Source organism: Bubalus bubalis, chromosome 4, assembly GCF_019923935.1.
Source record: "Bubalus bubalis isolate 160015118507 breed Murrah chromosome 4, NDDB_SH_1, whole genome shotgun sequence".
NCBI classification, from domain to species: Eukaryota; Metazoa; Chordata; class Mammalia; order Artiodactyla; family Bovidae; genus Bubalus; species Bubalus bubalis.
Window position 1 is genome coordinate 25876268 of NC_059160.1, and position 15266 is coordinate 25891533.

The following is a 15266-nucleotide window of genomic DNA, read 5'->3' on the forward strand; positions in this document are numbered from 1 at the left end:
GGTCATTCTTAATTGTTCTGTGAACAAGCCATCACCATTCCCATATTTGGTCTTTATTCATATTATACCCAGTATGTGAAATGTCTTCCCTCTCCTCGACTTGTAGTTCATTTCTCCTAATCTATCAGCGCAGGTGGACTCGTTGGAATCTTCCTGACTGTCCTAGTCTTCTCATAGTGATGGATTTGGAGCCAGAACCCAAGCTCCTGCCTTGTTCTGCACTGTCATGCCCTCTGTTTAGCATTCCTGCTCAGATCCACTGAATGATGGCTGTCACACCAAGCTGGCCATTTCTTTCCTCCTTGTCAGCAATGGCTTTCTATCTTGGTGGGTAAGTTAATCACAGAAGACCTGCATCATCACACTAGCTGTACTATAAAAACATTGTGAGATAGCTAACAAGTGCCTGACATGGAGGCAATGGTCCATAAACAGCCATCCATGGTTTTCCAGCTCCAGACCCAGTGATGCTCATATCGTAGAACCAGAAGCTAGAATTCCTTTCTTCCAGGGCACTGCTGTGTCTCCAGAGCTGATATGCCTTACACTTTGGTTAATCTCTATCCTTGGTAATCTAGTACAAGGCCTCAGTAGATGGCCTGCGGGTTTGGTCATGTTACCACTGTGCTGTTTAAGTTTTACAGTGAACTCACTCGGAACTCTAGTAAATTAAAAATGAAAAGGGTGGGGAACTATTGGATATTTTAATTGCCTCTTTCTTTGACTTCTTGGTTCAAGCCAACAGTATATTTCTCAAACAACTTTGATATGTAGACTGCTGAGGAAAGCTATATGGTCCCAACCTGGCAGGTTAAGAGTTCTTTGAACTAGTTAATGAAATGCTTCATACTGGGAACCTGGAGAAATATCAGCTTAGTTTCTGAAAAGCCTTTTGATAATGCTTCCCTTAAGGGTTTAAGAAAAATGCCAACAGAGTAAAAAGTATTGCTTTTTTCATAGATTTCAACATATTTAAACAGTAGCAAAACAGAGTACAAAGGAAAAACTGCTGTTCTTTGCCCAGGGAGGTCAGTCATTGGTTGATACCAGTTTTATTATGGCAAATAATACTGTTAGTGCTAACAGAACTCTTTGGAGGAGAGCTTAGAAAGACAACTGATGGACATCAAGTTAAAGATATTTTGAAAAGTGAAAAATGTGTTAGCTTTGTAAATACACTGAGGTGAATTTAAAAACATGGGCACCTACTGCTATGATATTTTAACCTGTAGAGTTTCACTGTAATTTTTAGAAACAAATGTTGTTGATGTATGTTTAGGATGCTGTGGCAGAAATACCGTGGAATGTGCAGCCTATAAGAAACAGAAATTTATTTCTCATAGTTCGGGAAGCTGGGAAGTCCAAGATCAAGGTGCTGGCAAATTTGATGTTGGATGAGAACCAGTCTCCTCATTGGTGACTGTTTTCACTATAGACTCACATGGCAAAGGGTCAGGGCATCTCTCTGGGGCCTCTTTTATAAGGCAGTGATCCTATTTGTGATGGCTCCATCTCATGACCTGGTCACCTCCTGAGGCCTAACTTCTGAATACAATTACTTTGGTGATTAGGTTTCAACATATGAATTAGGATTGGGGGAGGGTAAAGCATGCAGAGCGGGTGCTACTGCTAAGTCGCTCCAGCCACGTCCAGCTCTTTGCAACACCATGGACTGTAGTCCGCCAGGCTCCTCTGTCCATGGGATTCTCCAGGCAGAATGTTCTAATCCTAAATGTATAGTTTAGTTTTTACATACCTATATAAGTGAGTTTCAGTGTAATTTGATTTATACATTTGTATTAGTAGAAGGTTAAATATTTACATTTAAAAAAATGTAGTGTATGCTATACACTACTCTTATTTATTATATTTTAAATATTTACTTATTTATTTATTTGGTTGTGCTGCATAGCACAGCATATAGGATCTTAGTTCCCCCACCAGGGATGGATGGAGCTTCGTGCACTGGAAGCTCGGAGTCTTAACCACTGGACTGCCAGGGAAGTCCCAGATATTTAGATTTTAAAGTTTGGGAAGGAAAAAACATAGCTCTTAGTCTGCTATTTTATAGTTGTGAATCAGTTTCTTATTACAAGCTTTTCATATTGGTTTCTGTATGTTCTGTATGTTAATTATTGCTATAAAATAAACTGCTGTTTGATGATGCTAGGTTATGAGACCTGTGGATTGACCCAGCTTCTAAATTTATCTGATTATTTCCTCATGATGTCGTTTAACTTACTTCTGTATCTTCTATATTTTAAGTTGGAAGTTATATCTTATATTAGTCTACTACTAGAACCAGTAGTAGATAGATGGATAGACAGATAGATACATACCTAGCCACACACACACATGTGTGTGTGTATGTGTGTGTGTAGCCTTTTATTCTATTCAGGTCTTTCTTCATTAGATTGGATGAAGCCCACCCACCTTGGGGAGGGCAATATGATTTACTCCATCCACCAGTTTAGGCCTTGACCCCATCCATTAAACACCCTCATAAGACACACGCAGAAATAATGTTTAATCACATATCTGGGCACCTTGAGGCCCAGTAAGGCTCCATTTTCCTGATAGCTCAGTTGGTAAAGAATCTGCCTGCAGTGCAGGAGACCCTGGTTCGATTCCTGGGTGGGGAGAACCCCGTGGAGAAGGGAAAGGCTACCCACTCTAATATTCTGGCCTGGAGAATTCCATGGACTGTATAGTCCATGGGGTCAGAAAGAGTTGGACACAACTAAGTGACTTTCACTTTTCATAAGACAAATCTTGTCAAAAAAGAGGTCTTGATTTTCTATGAATGTTTTACTAAATTCATATACTATAAAATCACAGGCTGTCTCAATTTCATTTATGTGGTATTGTGATTTATAATAAGAAATATATATTTGGTGTTCATCTATTCTTCTTGGCACAGAGCTCCTAAACTCTTTGGATTTCCTGTGATGAGGGGATGTTCTGGACTTACATGGAGGTGCCCTGGCAGAGCCCAGGCTCCTGCCACTCCCTCTGAGGCATAGGACTTAGGGGTCGCAGCCCCATCACCATCTGGCTGTGGTTACAAGTTGCTGATCTCAAGTGAGAGCAGCAACAGAACCGCCCTGCTAAGCTCAGTCAACCAATAGTGTGAGGAGAAATCATAAAAGAATTGCTGTTTTTAGGCATGACATTTTGAGGTAGTTTGTTACACAGCGATAGGTATGCATGCTAAGGCACTTCCGTCGTGTTTGGCTATTTGCCACCTCATGGACTGTAGCCTGTCAGGCTCCTCTGTCCATGGGATTCTCCAGGCAAGAATACATTCCCTTCTCCAGTGGATCTTCCCAACCCAGGGATTGAACCTTAGTCTCTTACATCTCTTGCTTTGGCAGGCGAGTTCTTTGCCACTAGTGCCACCTGGGAATCCCTTACACAATGATTGATAATAATCAAATCAGATAGGTTGAGATATTCCCAAGTGCAATTTTAGAATTTTAAAATTAAGCCTTGTACATGGGTTGAAATCTCGTTTTTGTTCAAGCCCTCTCGTTTGCAGAGGGATAAATTTCAGGGTCGTCTTCTTTGTAATATTTGCAAACAATTGCCAACAAATAATTGTAGTTCACTATGTTTCAAAAATTGGAGGCTTTGGATGTTTTATTTACATAATAGGTTTTTTTTTTTTTTTTAATTTTGGTTTTGGCTGCACTGGGTCTTCGTTGCTGTGCAAGGACTTTCTCTAGTTGCAGTGAGTGGTGCCTACTCTCTAGTTGTGGTGTGCAGTCTTCTCGTTGTGGTGGCTTCTCATGTTGCAGCGCAGGGGCTTTAGGGCAGGTGGGCTCAGTAGTTGTGGCACACGGGCTTAATGGCCCCGTGGCACATGGGGTCTTCCTATATCAGGGATTGAACCCCTGATCCCTGTACTGACAGGCAGATTCTTAACCACTGGACCACCAGGGAAGTGCATACTTAGTTGTTGTTTAGTTTCTAAGTATTGTCTGACCCTTTGTGACCCCATGAATTGCAGCATGCCAGGCTTCCCTGACCTTCAATATCTCCCAGAGTTTGCTCAAACTCATCTACTGAGTCAGTGATGCCATCCAAGCATCTCATCCCCTGTCGCACCTCCCCCACTCCCCCGCCCCACCTTTTGCTTGCTCTCAATCTTTCCCAGCATCAGAGTCTTTTCCAGTGAGTCAGCTCTTTGCATCAGATGGCCAAAGTACTAGCGCTTCAGCTTTAGCATCAGTCCTTTCAATGGATGTTCAGGGTTGATTTCCTTTAGGACTGACTGATTTGATCTCCTTGCAGTCCATGGGACTCTCAAGAGTCTTCTTCAGCAGGTTTTTAAATAAGATTTTTCAACTGATTTTCAAAAAAAAAGCCAATATTTAAAAGTCTTATTTATAAAATAGTTCATGACTGACATATGTCAGCTTAGATTGATTGACAAAATTGTTCTTCATCTTCAAAGAGTCATATGTTCCTAACATTCAACTGATCATAACCAGTAAAGAGATAGTGCACACTGCCAGGAAGAAGTATTTATTTTTAACTAAACATAAGTTTTCTCACAAAGATCAGGTAGTTCATTTATTCTGTGTATATGTAAAATATTTAAAATTTGACAGCGATAGCTTGCACTTTGATTGTTAGACTATGGGAACTTATTTGGATGAAATTATAAGTGTCTATCACAACCAAATCCAAGTGTTTTTCTGCTTCCTCAGTTTCTTAATAAGAACATTGTTTCTATTTTGATGCTATATTCCAACAAAATTTGCATCTGTGGCATCTCTGCAAAATCAAACAATTGATCTGTTCAGTGCTAACTTGTTTAAATTTATAGTGGTGGTCACATAATGTTAGGTGTCTTACCTTCAACAAAATAGACTTTAAATTTTTTCTTGAATTTAATGTTAGATTTTTTAAAAAATGAGCCAATATTTGAATTAATTTAGCTGATTTTTCTCTTTAAAACACCCATGACCGGAGTTCAATCAAACTCAAATCCATCAAGTTGGTGATGCCATCCAGCCATCTCTTCCTCTGTCGGCCCCTTCTCCTCCTGCCCCCAATCCCTCCCAGCATCAGAGTCTTTTCCAATGAGTCAACTCTTTGCATGAGGTGGCTAAAGTACTGGAGTTTCAGCTTTAGCATCATTCCTTCCAAAGAACACCCAGGGCTGATCTCCTTCAGAATGGACTGGTTGGATCTCCTTGCAGTCCAAGAGACTCGCAAGAGTCTTCTCCCACACCACAGTTCAAAAGCATCATTCTTCAGTGCTCAGCTTTCTTCACAGTCCAACTCTCACATCCATACATGACCACAGGAAAAACCATAGCCTTGACTAGATGGACCTTTGTTGGCAAAGTAATGTCTCTGCTTTTCAATATGCTATCTAGATTGGTCATAACTTTCCTTCGAAGGAGTAAGCGTCTTTTAATTTCATGGCTGCAGTCACCATCTGCAGTGATTTTGGAGCCCAAAAAGATAAAGTCTGACACTCTTTCCACTGTTTCTCCATCTATTTCTCATGAAGTGATGGGACCAGATGCCATGATCTTAGTTTTCTGAATGTTGAGCTTTAAGCCAACTTTTTCACTCTCCTCTTTCGCTTTCATCAAGAGGCTTTTGAGTTCCTCTTCACTTTCTGCCATAAGGGTGGTGTCATCTGCATATCTGAGGTTATTGATATTTCTCCCAGCAATCTTGATTCCAGCTTGTGCTTCTTCCAGCCCAGTGCTTCTCATGGTGTACTCTGCATAGAAGTTAAATAAGCAGGGTGACAATATACAGCCTTGACGTACTCCTTTTGCTATTTGGAACCAGTCTGTTGTTCCCTGTCCAGTTTTAACTGTTGCTTCCTGACCTGCATACAGGTTTCTCAAGAGGCAGGTCAGGTGGTCTGGTATTCTCATGTCTTTCAGAATTTTCCACAGTTTATTTTGATCCACACAGTCAAAGGCTTTGGCATAGTCAATAAAGCAGAAATAGATGTTTTTCTGGAACTCTCTTGCTTTTTCCATGATCCAGTGGATGTTGGCAATTTGATCTCTGGTTCCTCTGCCTTTTTTAAAACCAGCTTGAACATCTGAAAGTTCACGGTTCACGTATTGCTGAAGCCTGGCTTGGAGTATTTTGAGCATTACTTTACTAGCGTGTGAGATGAGTGCAGTTGTGTGGTAGTTTGAACATTCTTTGGCATTGCCTCTTCTTGAACATACACTAGAAATTTGGGATGTAAAAACAAGTACTATATAGAATACTCATTTTACCTAAATGAGAAGTCATGCTTCATAGTTTTATATAACTGTATCTGCTGAGGCTGTATTAAATTGCCATCGTTAAGCACAGGCTTCTTAACATAACTGCTAATATTTTAAGTAGATATGAATCCTTTTAAGCAGATTTGGGTCTTGGAATCAGTGATATTTTTTTGTAGAGATATTTTGGCATGTGATAAACATTGAAACCTGTATGCAGGTCAGGAAGCAACAGTTAGAACCGGACATGAACGACAGACTGGTTCCAAATAGGAAAGGAGTACATCAAGGCTGTATATTGTCACCCTGCTTATTTAACTTCTATGCAGAGTACATCATGAGAAGTGCTGGGCTGGAAGAAGCACAAGCTGGAATCAAGATTGCTGGGAGAAATATCAATAACCTCAGATATGCAGATGGCACCACCCTTATAGCAGAAAGTAAAGAAGAACTAATGAGCCCCTTGATGAAAGTGAAAGAGGAGAGTGAAAAAGTTGGCTTACAGCTCAGCTTTCAGAAAACTAAGATCATGGCATCTGGTCCCATCACTTCATGGCAAATAGATGGGGAAACAGTGGAAACAGTGTCAAACTTTATTTTTCTGGGCTCCAAAATCACTGCGGATGGTATCTGCAGCCATGAAAGTAAAAGACACTTATTCCTTGGAAGGAAAGTTATGACCAACCTAGACAGCATATTAAAAAGTAGAGATATTTTGTTGACCTTTGTCAACAAAGGTCTGTCTGGTCAAGGCTATGGTTTTTCCAGTAGTCATATATGGATGTGACAGTTGGACTATAAAGAAAGCCGAGTGCCGAAGAATTGATGCTTTTGAAGAATGGTGTTGGAGAAAACTCTTGAGAGTCCCTTGGACTGCAAGGAGATCCACCCAGTCCATCCTAAAGGAGATCAGTGCTGGGTGTTCATTGGAAGGACTGATGTTGAAGCGGAAACTCCAATACTTTGGCCACCTGATGTGAAGAGCTGACTCATTGGAAAAGACCCTGATGCTGGGAAAGATTGGGGTAATAGGAGAAGGGGACAGCAGAGGATGAGATGGTTGGATGGCATCACCGACTCAATGGACATGGGTTTGGGTGAACTTCAGGAGTTGGTGATGGACAGGGAGGCCTGGCGTACTGTGGTTCATGGGGTCACAAAGAGTGGGACATGACTGAGTGACTGAACTGAACTGAAATGTTGAGAAGCATTTTTTGCAAACTGCAGAGCATGAACTTTTCTGAGAAATGGAAATTCAGAATTTAATTTTTCAAAAGAATATTTATTTATTTGGACACTCTGGGTCTTAGATTCGGCACACAGGATCTTTGATCTTTAGTTGTGGCATACGAAATCTAATTTCCTGATCAAGAATCAAACCCTGGCCCCCTGCATTGAGAGTGTGGACTCTTAGCCACTGGACCACCACAGAAGTTCCTAATTTTTCATTAAACATACTATTTTGAGCTCATTGTTGCTGGTAGATTAATTTTTTTTTTTTTAATAAAAAAGCCTAATCCCAAATACATAGTGTATGGGAGTTTGATCCTTGGGTCAGGATCAGGAAGATCCCCTGGAGAAGGAAATGGCAACCCACTCCAGTATTCTTGCCTGGGGAATTCCATGAACAGAGCCACCAGGGAAGCCCCATTGGTATCATATATGGTTCGTATAATAATAAGGTTCTGTCTGGTGACCTTTGGTGCTAAGGTTTTTGGTGACCGTTCTACGGAAGCAGTAAAAGTGGCATCTGACCTTATCATATCTGCCTGGCGCCTTGTAGTCATGTCAGGTTGGCTTTGAGGAAGAGCTCTGTGGCCGAGGATTGGTCATGAAAGTATTGGTGTGGTGAAATGCCCCAGAGACACATTACATGTGCTGATGCCTGGGCTGCGGCAGCAGTCATCTTACTGGTCTACCTACTCGCGTCTCCCTCCCTTTCTTCCTAACCTGCGCACTGCCCTCAGTGCCTCTTAATTCCAAAGAGTTGAGTATATTTTGCTTTTACTGTTCAGTAAGGTAATGCATGCTCTTTGTAAAAGTTTTAAGTTAAAAAAAAAAGTTTTAAGTACTATGTGACTATAAAGCATGGGAAAGTAAAAATCTTATGTGATTCTACCTCTGAAGACAAACATTGTTATCAATTTGGTCTATATTCTATTATTTTTTTGCACATATACCAACAGAAGTATATTTTATATTTTTGGATATTAGATTAGACCTTCAAATGAAGACTCATTCTAGACCCCACCTGTTGGAAATGATGAAGCTCCTAGCACACTCTCTGTCTTATATCTTTACGGTGTAGAAACTGGGCAAGGCTGAGTCTTCTCACTAATAAAAGCGGAATATTTTCTGAGCTTGACTGGATCAGATATATACTGACATCCAAGGCTTTTTTTTTTTTAAAAAAAAAGCTAACCTTTTCCAAGGTTAAGGTTGAAAGACTAGACATGATGAAGTTGATACTTCAGTTGTTTAGTGTCTAAGGTACAAAAATAAATTTATTTTGATGTGGTGGGCTTAGTGAGCACCTATTTGTGTGCTTGGCATTTGTGAGTGATTCCTAGCAAGTTGCAAGTTAGAACTGAAGATAAACAACACAGGAAAAATAGACATCTGGGTGCCTACAGTAGGAAGAGGTACTCTGTAATAGCTGCTGGGATTAAAAATATACTATGGAAGTGCATCTCAAGAACTGACTGTTTGGGGACAACCATTAAGGCACAGATTTAGTGGTACAATTTTAGGTATAAAAACCCAGAAAGAATGAGAAGTGAAAACGTAGGAAATTTTTAATCTTTCTTACTTTTCCAAATTTGAGAAAGTCTAATGAAGTATCACCATGTATTTTTCTCCATTAGGAGCAAAGATAAAATCAAAATACAATATAAACCTCCTTTTGTGGAGTTATCATTTGGTATTACACTTTTTAGGAATATTGAGAAGAAGTACAGGAACAGCCATGAACATAACAGGAAGTGATGGAAAGGTGAAGTGTCAATTTTCAGGGAAAATGATGTCTGTCTCCACGGAGACTTAAGAAAGAAAGACAATAATGATTAAAAAAAAAGTGAAAAGAGTGTTTAAGAACAAATTTATAATTGAAAGAAGGGCCTGAAAGCCCCTGAAATGGCATACTAAGAGGAGCACTGGGATTTTCTCCATGTAAGAGTTTTCTGAAAGGAGTTATCGCCTTCCAATTATGGCTTTACGACTACTCTCCCCAAAGACACATGTGCTTGAAGCCCCTCCTGGCCCCCTAAGAGAAACTTCTATGGTCCTGATGAGATTGTGTGCCTTAGAATCACTTCTCCAAGAAAGGAGATGCTAAAGGGTACTCGAATAAAATATTAAAAATTATGAAGGACATAACAAAGGCCAATCAGTCCTTTCTTTTCCCCAGACCCCATAATAGGAGAACAAGGGTTATCTGATGAAATTAGAGAGTAGCAAATTAAATGCTAATAAAATGGGATAGTCACTTACATAATTCATTATCATGGGAGGTCACAGAGGCAAATTCCGTGGCTGGATTAACTGTGGGGCTGGCTGATTTTATGACCACTAAAGATATTTTTAGCAGTGGAGGCTGATACTGTGAGAGAAGTGATTCTATTATATTCTCCCAGAGATGGTTTGCAAGGACATCTAGCGAGTGGTGTCTGAGATGTGTGAGAGCCAGCCTCGTGGGTTCTGATCTGTGGTGGGAAATTGTAGTAAAAATTAGTTTTTAGGGGAATGTCCTCAGGTATTGTATTCATGTTGCAGTCCCAACTTCTCTCGTAGAGATCCAAAAGTCCTTTAATGAGAAGCAGCTGGGGTACAAAGTTTTGTTACACAAGATGGGGAATTCCTGAAGATCTTGTATCTTTTGTCCCGCAGAGTGACTATAGATAGTTAACAGTGCTGTGTTGTATACTTGAAATGTGCTATGAGAGTAGATCTTAAATGTTCTCAGCATACATGAAAAGGAAAAAGAATATGGGAAATGTGTGAAGTAATAGGTAATATTCATTAGCTTGACTGTGGTGATTCTTTCACAGTGTATATGTTTATCAAAACATACACCTTAAATATATGCAGATTTTATTTGTCAAGCTGTGTGTGTGCTCAGTTGCTGAGTCGAGTCTGTTTGTAACCCCATGGACTGTAGCCCTTCAGGCTCCTCTGTCCATGGGATTTCTCCAGGCCAGAATACTAGAGTGGGTTGCCATTTCCTCCTGTAGGAGATCTTTCCGACCCAGGGATCGAGTGCTCGTTTCCTGTCTCCTGCATTGGCAGGCAGATTTTTTACCTCCAGGGAAGCCCTACAGATGGGAGAGAGCATTTCAAAACAAGCAACAGAGATGTGTCCCGGAATTTTGTTGTTGTTTTTGTTTTTGGCTGTGCCGGGTCTTAGTTGCGGCTTCAGGATCTAGTTCCCTGACCAGGGATCAAACTCCTAACCCTCTGCACGGGGAGCATGGAGTCTTAACTACTGGACCATCAGGAAGTCCCTCTCCCAGAATTTTGAGCAGCTTGTTTTTTCTTTTCCCTCTTCTGACTTTTTTTAATTTTAATGCTCTAATTTCTAATACACTTTAAGAAATTCTCCTTTGAGGAAAGAATGGGGGTATCCTATCAGCATCTAATAGATATTAATCTTATCAGTGAGGGGATATTGATCAAGGATTCCTTTAAGCCCCAGTGTTAATTCATTTATGTGTTTATTAATCATTCATTCTCCTGGACTGGGCACTCCCAAATAACTCTCTGCTGGCAGAAATGAAGCCTGTGACATGAATAACAGAACGTTTTCCTCCACCATTAGGCATATCTGTGTAATGAATCAGTACAGGTTCTCCTAGTTCCAAATGTATTTGATTTTGCACAGAGTAGGACTTTTCATGGCTGGGCTTCCTTCAAGAAAGTTATTTATAGTTGAGCAGAAAAGAAATATAACTTTTAAAAAAAGCTTTGGGCTTCCCTGGTGGTCCAATGATTAAGACTATGCTTCCAATGCAGGGGATGTGGGTTCGATCCCTGGTCCGGGATCCAAGATCCCACATGCTATGAGATGCAGCCAAAATAATAAAAAATAAATAAATAAATAAAAATAAAATTAAAAAATTAAACAGTAAATAAAAGTTTTGATACTGATAAGTCTTTCCTTTTGAGGACTGTGTAAAAAACAAGTGAATGTATTTAATAAAATCTTCAAGTTTTAAATTGTTGTTCTTTTTGCTTCTAGATCTTAGCTGGATCTCCAAAATACAAGTGAATAAACCAGCAGTGCTAAGACGTGCAGAACAAATCCAGGCTCGTAGACCTGTGAAAAAGGAGTGGCAGGTAAGGGCTTTTCTTAAAAACTCTTTCCCTTGCTTTACAGGCCTGATCTCTTCCCTGGAGGCCACAAGACTGAATTTCACTCAAGCTGCATCTCAACTTAAAAGGTTGCAGCTGTCCATGACTTATTTTAATAATTCATATATGATGAAGATGGGTTGGAGAAAGATAACATGTTTATCCAAACAGGTTAAAATCTTATCATTCTTGAGTGGCAAAGCTGCAAATGAATTTGAGGCATTTTTATTCATGAGTGAATTAAATGGCATATTTTCTCAACATACTTATTCAGTTTCTTAGACACACCTTTGGTTGTCTTCTATTTTAATTTTAAAACCGTAGCACCTAAACCTGGTGGGTCCATTGTTGGAGGCCCTGAGGTTGTGAGAATTGATCTTCTTTGATCATCATGTTTATGTACAATTAATTTTCCCAAATTATCTTTCAAAATTTGAAAAATGGTGTTTTGTAGAGTACTGGTGGTCAGCATATTCTTCAGTATGTCCTAACCAAAGACATGCTATGCATCTCAGGACTGAAAGGAATTCAGAGTTCATTCCACAATTGAGGCAAAATATTGTGATTGAATCCTTTAGGGTGACAGGTTGCCTTTTGCTCATCCTTAGAAATAATCTGATTGAAAAGATAAAAGGAATTTATTTGAATGAGTTGTGAAATATGAATAATATTGTTTTAAAATTGAAATTGGATTAAACTGGGAAGAAAAAAAAAAGAAAGTAGAGACTCTTTATCATGTCTCATTCCAGATCCCAGGGCTGGAGGTCTAATACAAGATGGAAACTTTTGTTCCCGAGTTCTCCCTTATCAGGGTAGAACCTTCCCAGGTCGCTCAATGGTAAAGAACCTGCCTACCAATGCAGGACATGCAAGAGACGTGGGTTCCATCCCTGAGTCAGGAAGATCCTCTGGAGAAGGAAATGGCAACCTACCTCTGAGTCTCCTTGTGTTGAGATGCAAAAGTCACACGTGGGGAGACTTGATCTATTAGGAATTTCCATTTGGGGGATCTGCGGAAGAAAAAAGATTTATAAGCAATTTTTTCCCCTTTTATTTTTCTCTGTGTAACATTCATCTTTTTGGTTAAGCTTGAACACATCAGAATGTATGCCTCAGAACAGCATAGACGGGAGATTTTATTTTATTTAAAGCAGTTTGTTTTAAAAATTTTTTTGATGTGGACCTTTTTTTTTTTTTTCCTTTTGGTCTTTTTTGACCTTGTTACAGTGTTGCTTTTTTTTTAATGCTTTGGTTTTTTGACCCCAAGGCATATGGGATCTTAGCTCTCCAATCAGGGATTGAACTAGAACTAGAACCCCTTCTTCCCTTAGATGGTGAAGTTTTAACCACCAGACTACCAGGGAAGTCCCTAGACATGAGATTTTAGCACCCTTATGTACCTAATGGTTTTCTACTAACTAACTGTATTGGAGATTAATTATTTTTTTTAAGCCTTGTTTTTACTTTTCTTCAAACCAGGCTGCATGGCTCCTGAAGGCTGTTACCTGTATAGATCTTACTACACTTTCAGGTGATGATACAGCTTCCAACATTCAAAGGCTGTGTTATAAAGCCAAGTATCCAATCCGGGAAGACCTCTTAAAAGCTTTAAATATGCATGATAAAGGTAATGTGTACAGTCTGTCTGGTGTTTACCTTTTTTACAGTAGCAATCACTGAATCTAAGAAGACTTAAGATTTGGATGCTGAAATGATAGTAACAATAAAATCTGTGATAGAATTGTGTATGCAGAGTAATAATTGAGATTCTTCTCTGAAAAACAGCAGAGAGAGAATCTGAGTCTCATTTTTAGGTCATTTCTTGCCCATCATGGATTAAAGTTGCAAGTATTGAGTTTATTTTTTTGTTCCAGTTCTTCAGTTTTGGAAATTTTCTGTCTAGTGACTTAAATACTATGATTCTGATTCCCTAGCCATGTGTGAAAAAGCCAGTCTCATTACTTAATAATCACATCTCATACATAAAGTATTTTCTGTGAGTAAATGAAATGCTTTTGAGAATAAAATACAAATGGGAAATATTGCCGGCTTGTATACTGGGTTAGATCTTTTGAAAAAAATGTTATATTCACTCTCTTCATGTACATGAAAGAAAGGACTTTCTTAAGTTGCCATAAGTTTAGAACCTCAACATTTTAGAAATGGAGGAGACTTTGAGAGTGAATGCCCTTGTTTCTAAATGTGAAAACTGAGACCTGGAGGGTGAGAGGACAGTGTGCCTCGTTCGTCAATGGGCTAGTTTTAGGAGCCAGATCTAAACCATGAAGGGATCTTTCGTGGTTCCTAGGTGCCTGTCTCTAATGAATGCAAGTAATGCTGCATTGACCCAATGCAGGTATTTTTTCACAAATAGTTTGTGTTAATAGATGACTTATAGATCTAAACAGCTGCATAGGATTTAGAAAGTATTTAGTATGTTTCGTTTACGCTGACGATGAAACACCTACCATTTGTAACACTTCAAAGCAGCAGCTTTATATGAGTCTTATGCTATCGTTTTATAGTGTCTCTTTGATTTTTTAATTTAAGAGCTTATTCCTCAAACTGAGGGCTCCAGATCCAGATTTTATTATTTTCTGCAAAAGAGAGACTAGGATTAGTGACGTGTCATTTTGCAGTGCAGGCATACCTTGTTTTATTGCCCTTGGCAGACACTGTGTTTTACATGTTGAAGGTTTGTGGCAACCCTGCATTGTGCAAGTCTGTTGGCATTGCTTTTCCAACAGCATTCGCTGACTTCTTGTCTGTGTCACATTTTGATAATTGTCTCAGTAACGCACACGTTTTCGTTATTGTAATACTCTTTATGGTCATCTGTGATCAGTGATCTTTGAGATTACCATTGTAATTATTTGGCATTATGTTTTTAAAAAGTACATACTTAATTTTAAATTAAGTATGTACTTTTTAAAGATAATGCTATTGCACACTTAATATTGGCTACAGTATAGGGTAACTGTAACTTTTATATGCACCAGGAAACCAAAAAATTCCTGTCACTCATTTTTTTGCGATACTTGCTTTATTTCGGTGCTCTGAAACTGTACCTGCACTATCTCCAAGGTCTGCCTGTACTATCTTGCAAGGTTCACTTCTGTTTTTCTTCATCTAGGGTCCTGTGTGAACCCTGTAAAAACTTAGATTTTGTTATCTACATGAAATAAAGCATTTTCATTGAGTCAAAGCCACTAAGTTTACCATTTAGGATATTTTTTCAACAAATGGTACTATATTAACCTCCAGGAACACTGTATTAAAAATATTTTATTCTCTAAGGATGAGGAAATGATCCATGTTGTCAAGAACTAGAAGGGAATGTGGAAAGTAAAAGCCTTTTAATTTGTTGCAGTGTCGTAGGAGGATTATTTCTTCTCTGATTTTGATTTCTGCCAATGTTGAAGTATAAATAATAATTAAAAGCATATTGCGTGACTTGAACTGCACATGAAGTAGGCCGTTATGCCTCCTTTCTCCACAGGCATCACTACAGCTGCCGTTTGTGTTTATCCTGCCCGCGTGTGTGATGCAGTGAGAGCTCTAAAGGCTGCAGGCTGTGACATCCCAGTGGCATCAGGTAAGGTCTGTGGTTTCTGTTGTCGTTTTTTCAGTATGTTTCCCTTCAACTCAGACACCTTGAGGTATTATCTATAT

At 39.3% G+C, this 15266-nt stretch overlaps 1 protein-coding gene across 1 annotated transcript in view; it reads left to right on the forward strand.

Moving 5' to 3' along the window:
- DERA (deoxyribose-phosphate aldolase) overlaps window positions 1-15266 on the forward strand; it is a 116778-nt gene that overhangs the window by 25697 nt on the left and 75815 nt on the right. Inside the window, exons 2-4 of the mRNA XM_006052373.4 lie at window positions 11482-11579; window positions 13074-13221; window positions 15094-15189. Of these exons, the coding sequence (XP_006052435.4) occupies window positions 11482-11579; window positions 13074-13221; window positions 15094-15189 (342 nt within the window). The remainder of the gene's footprint in view (window positions 1-11481; window positions 11580-13073; window positions 13222-15093; window positions 15190-15266) is intronic.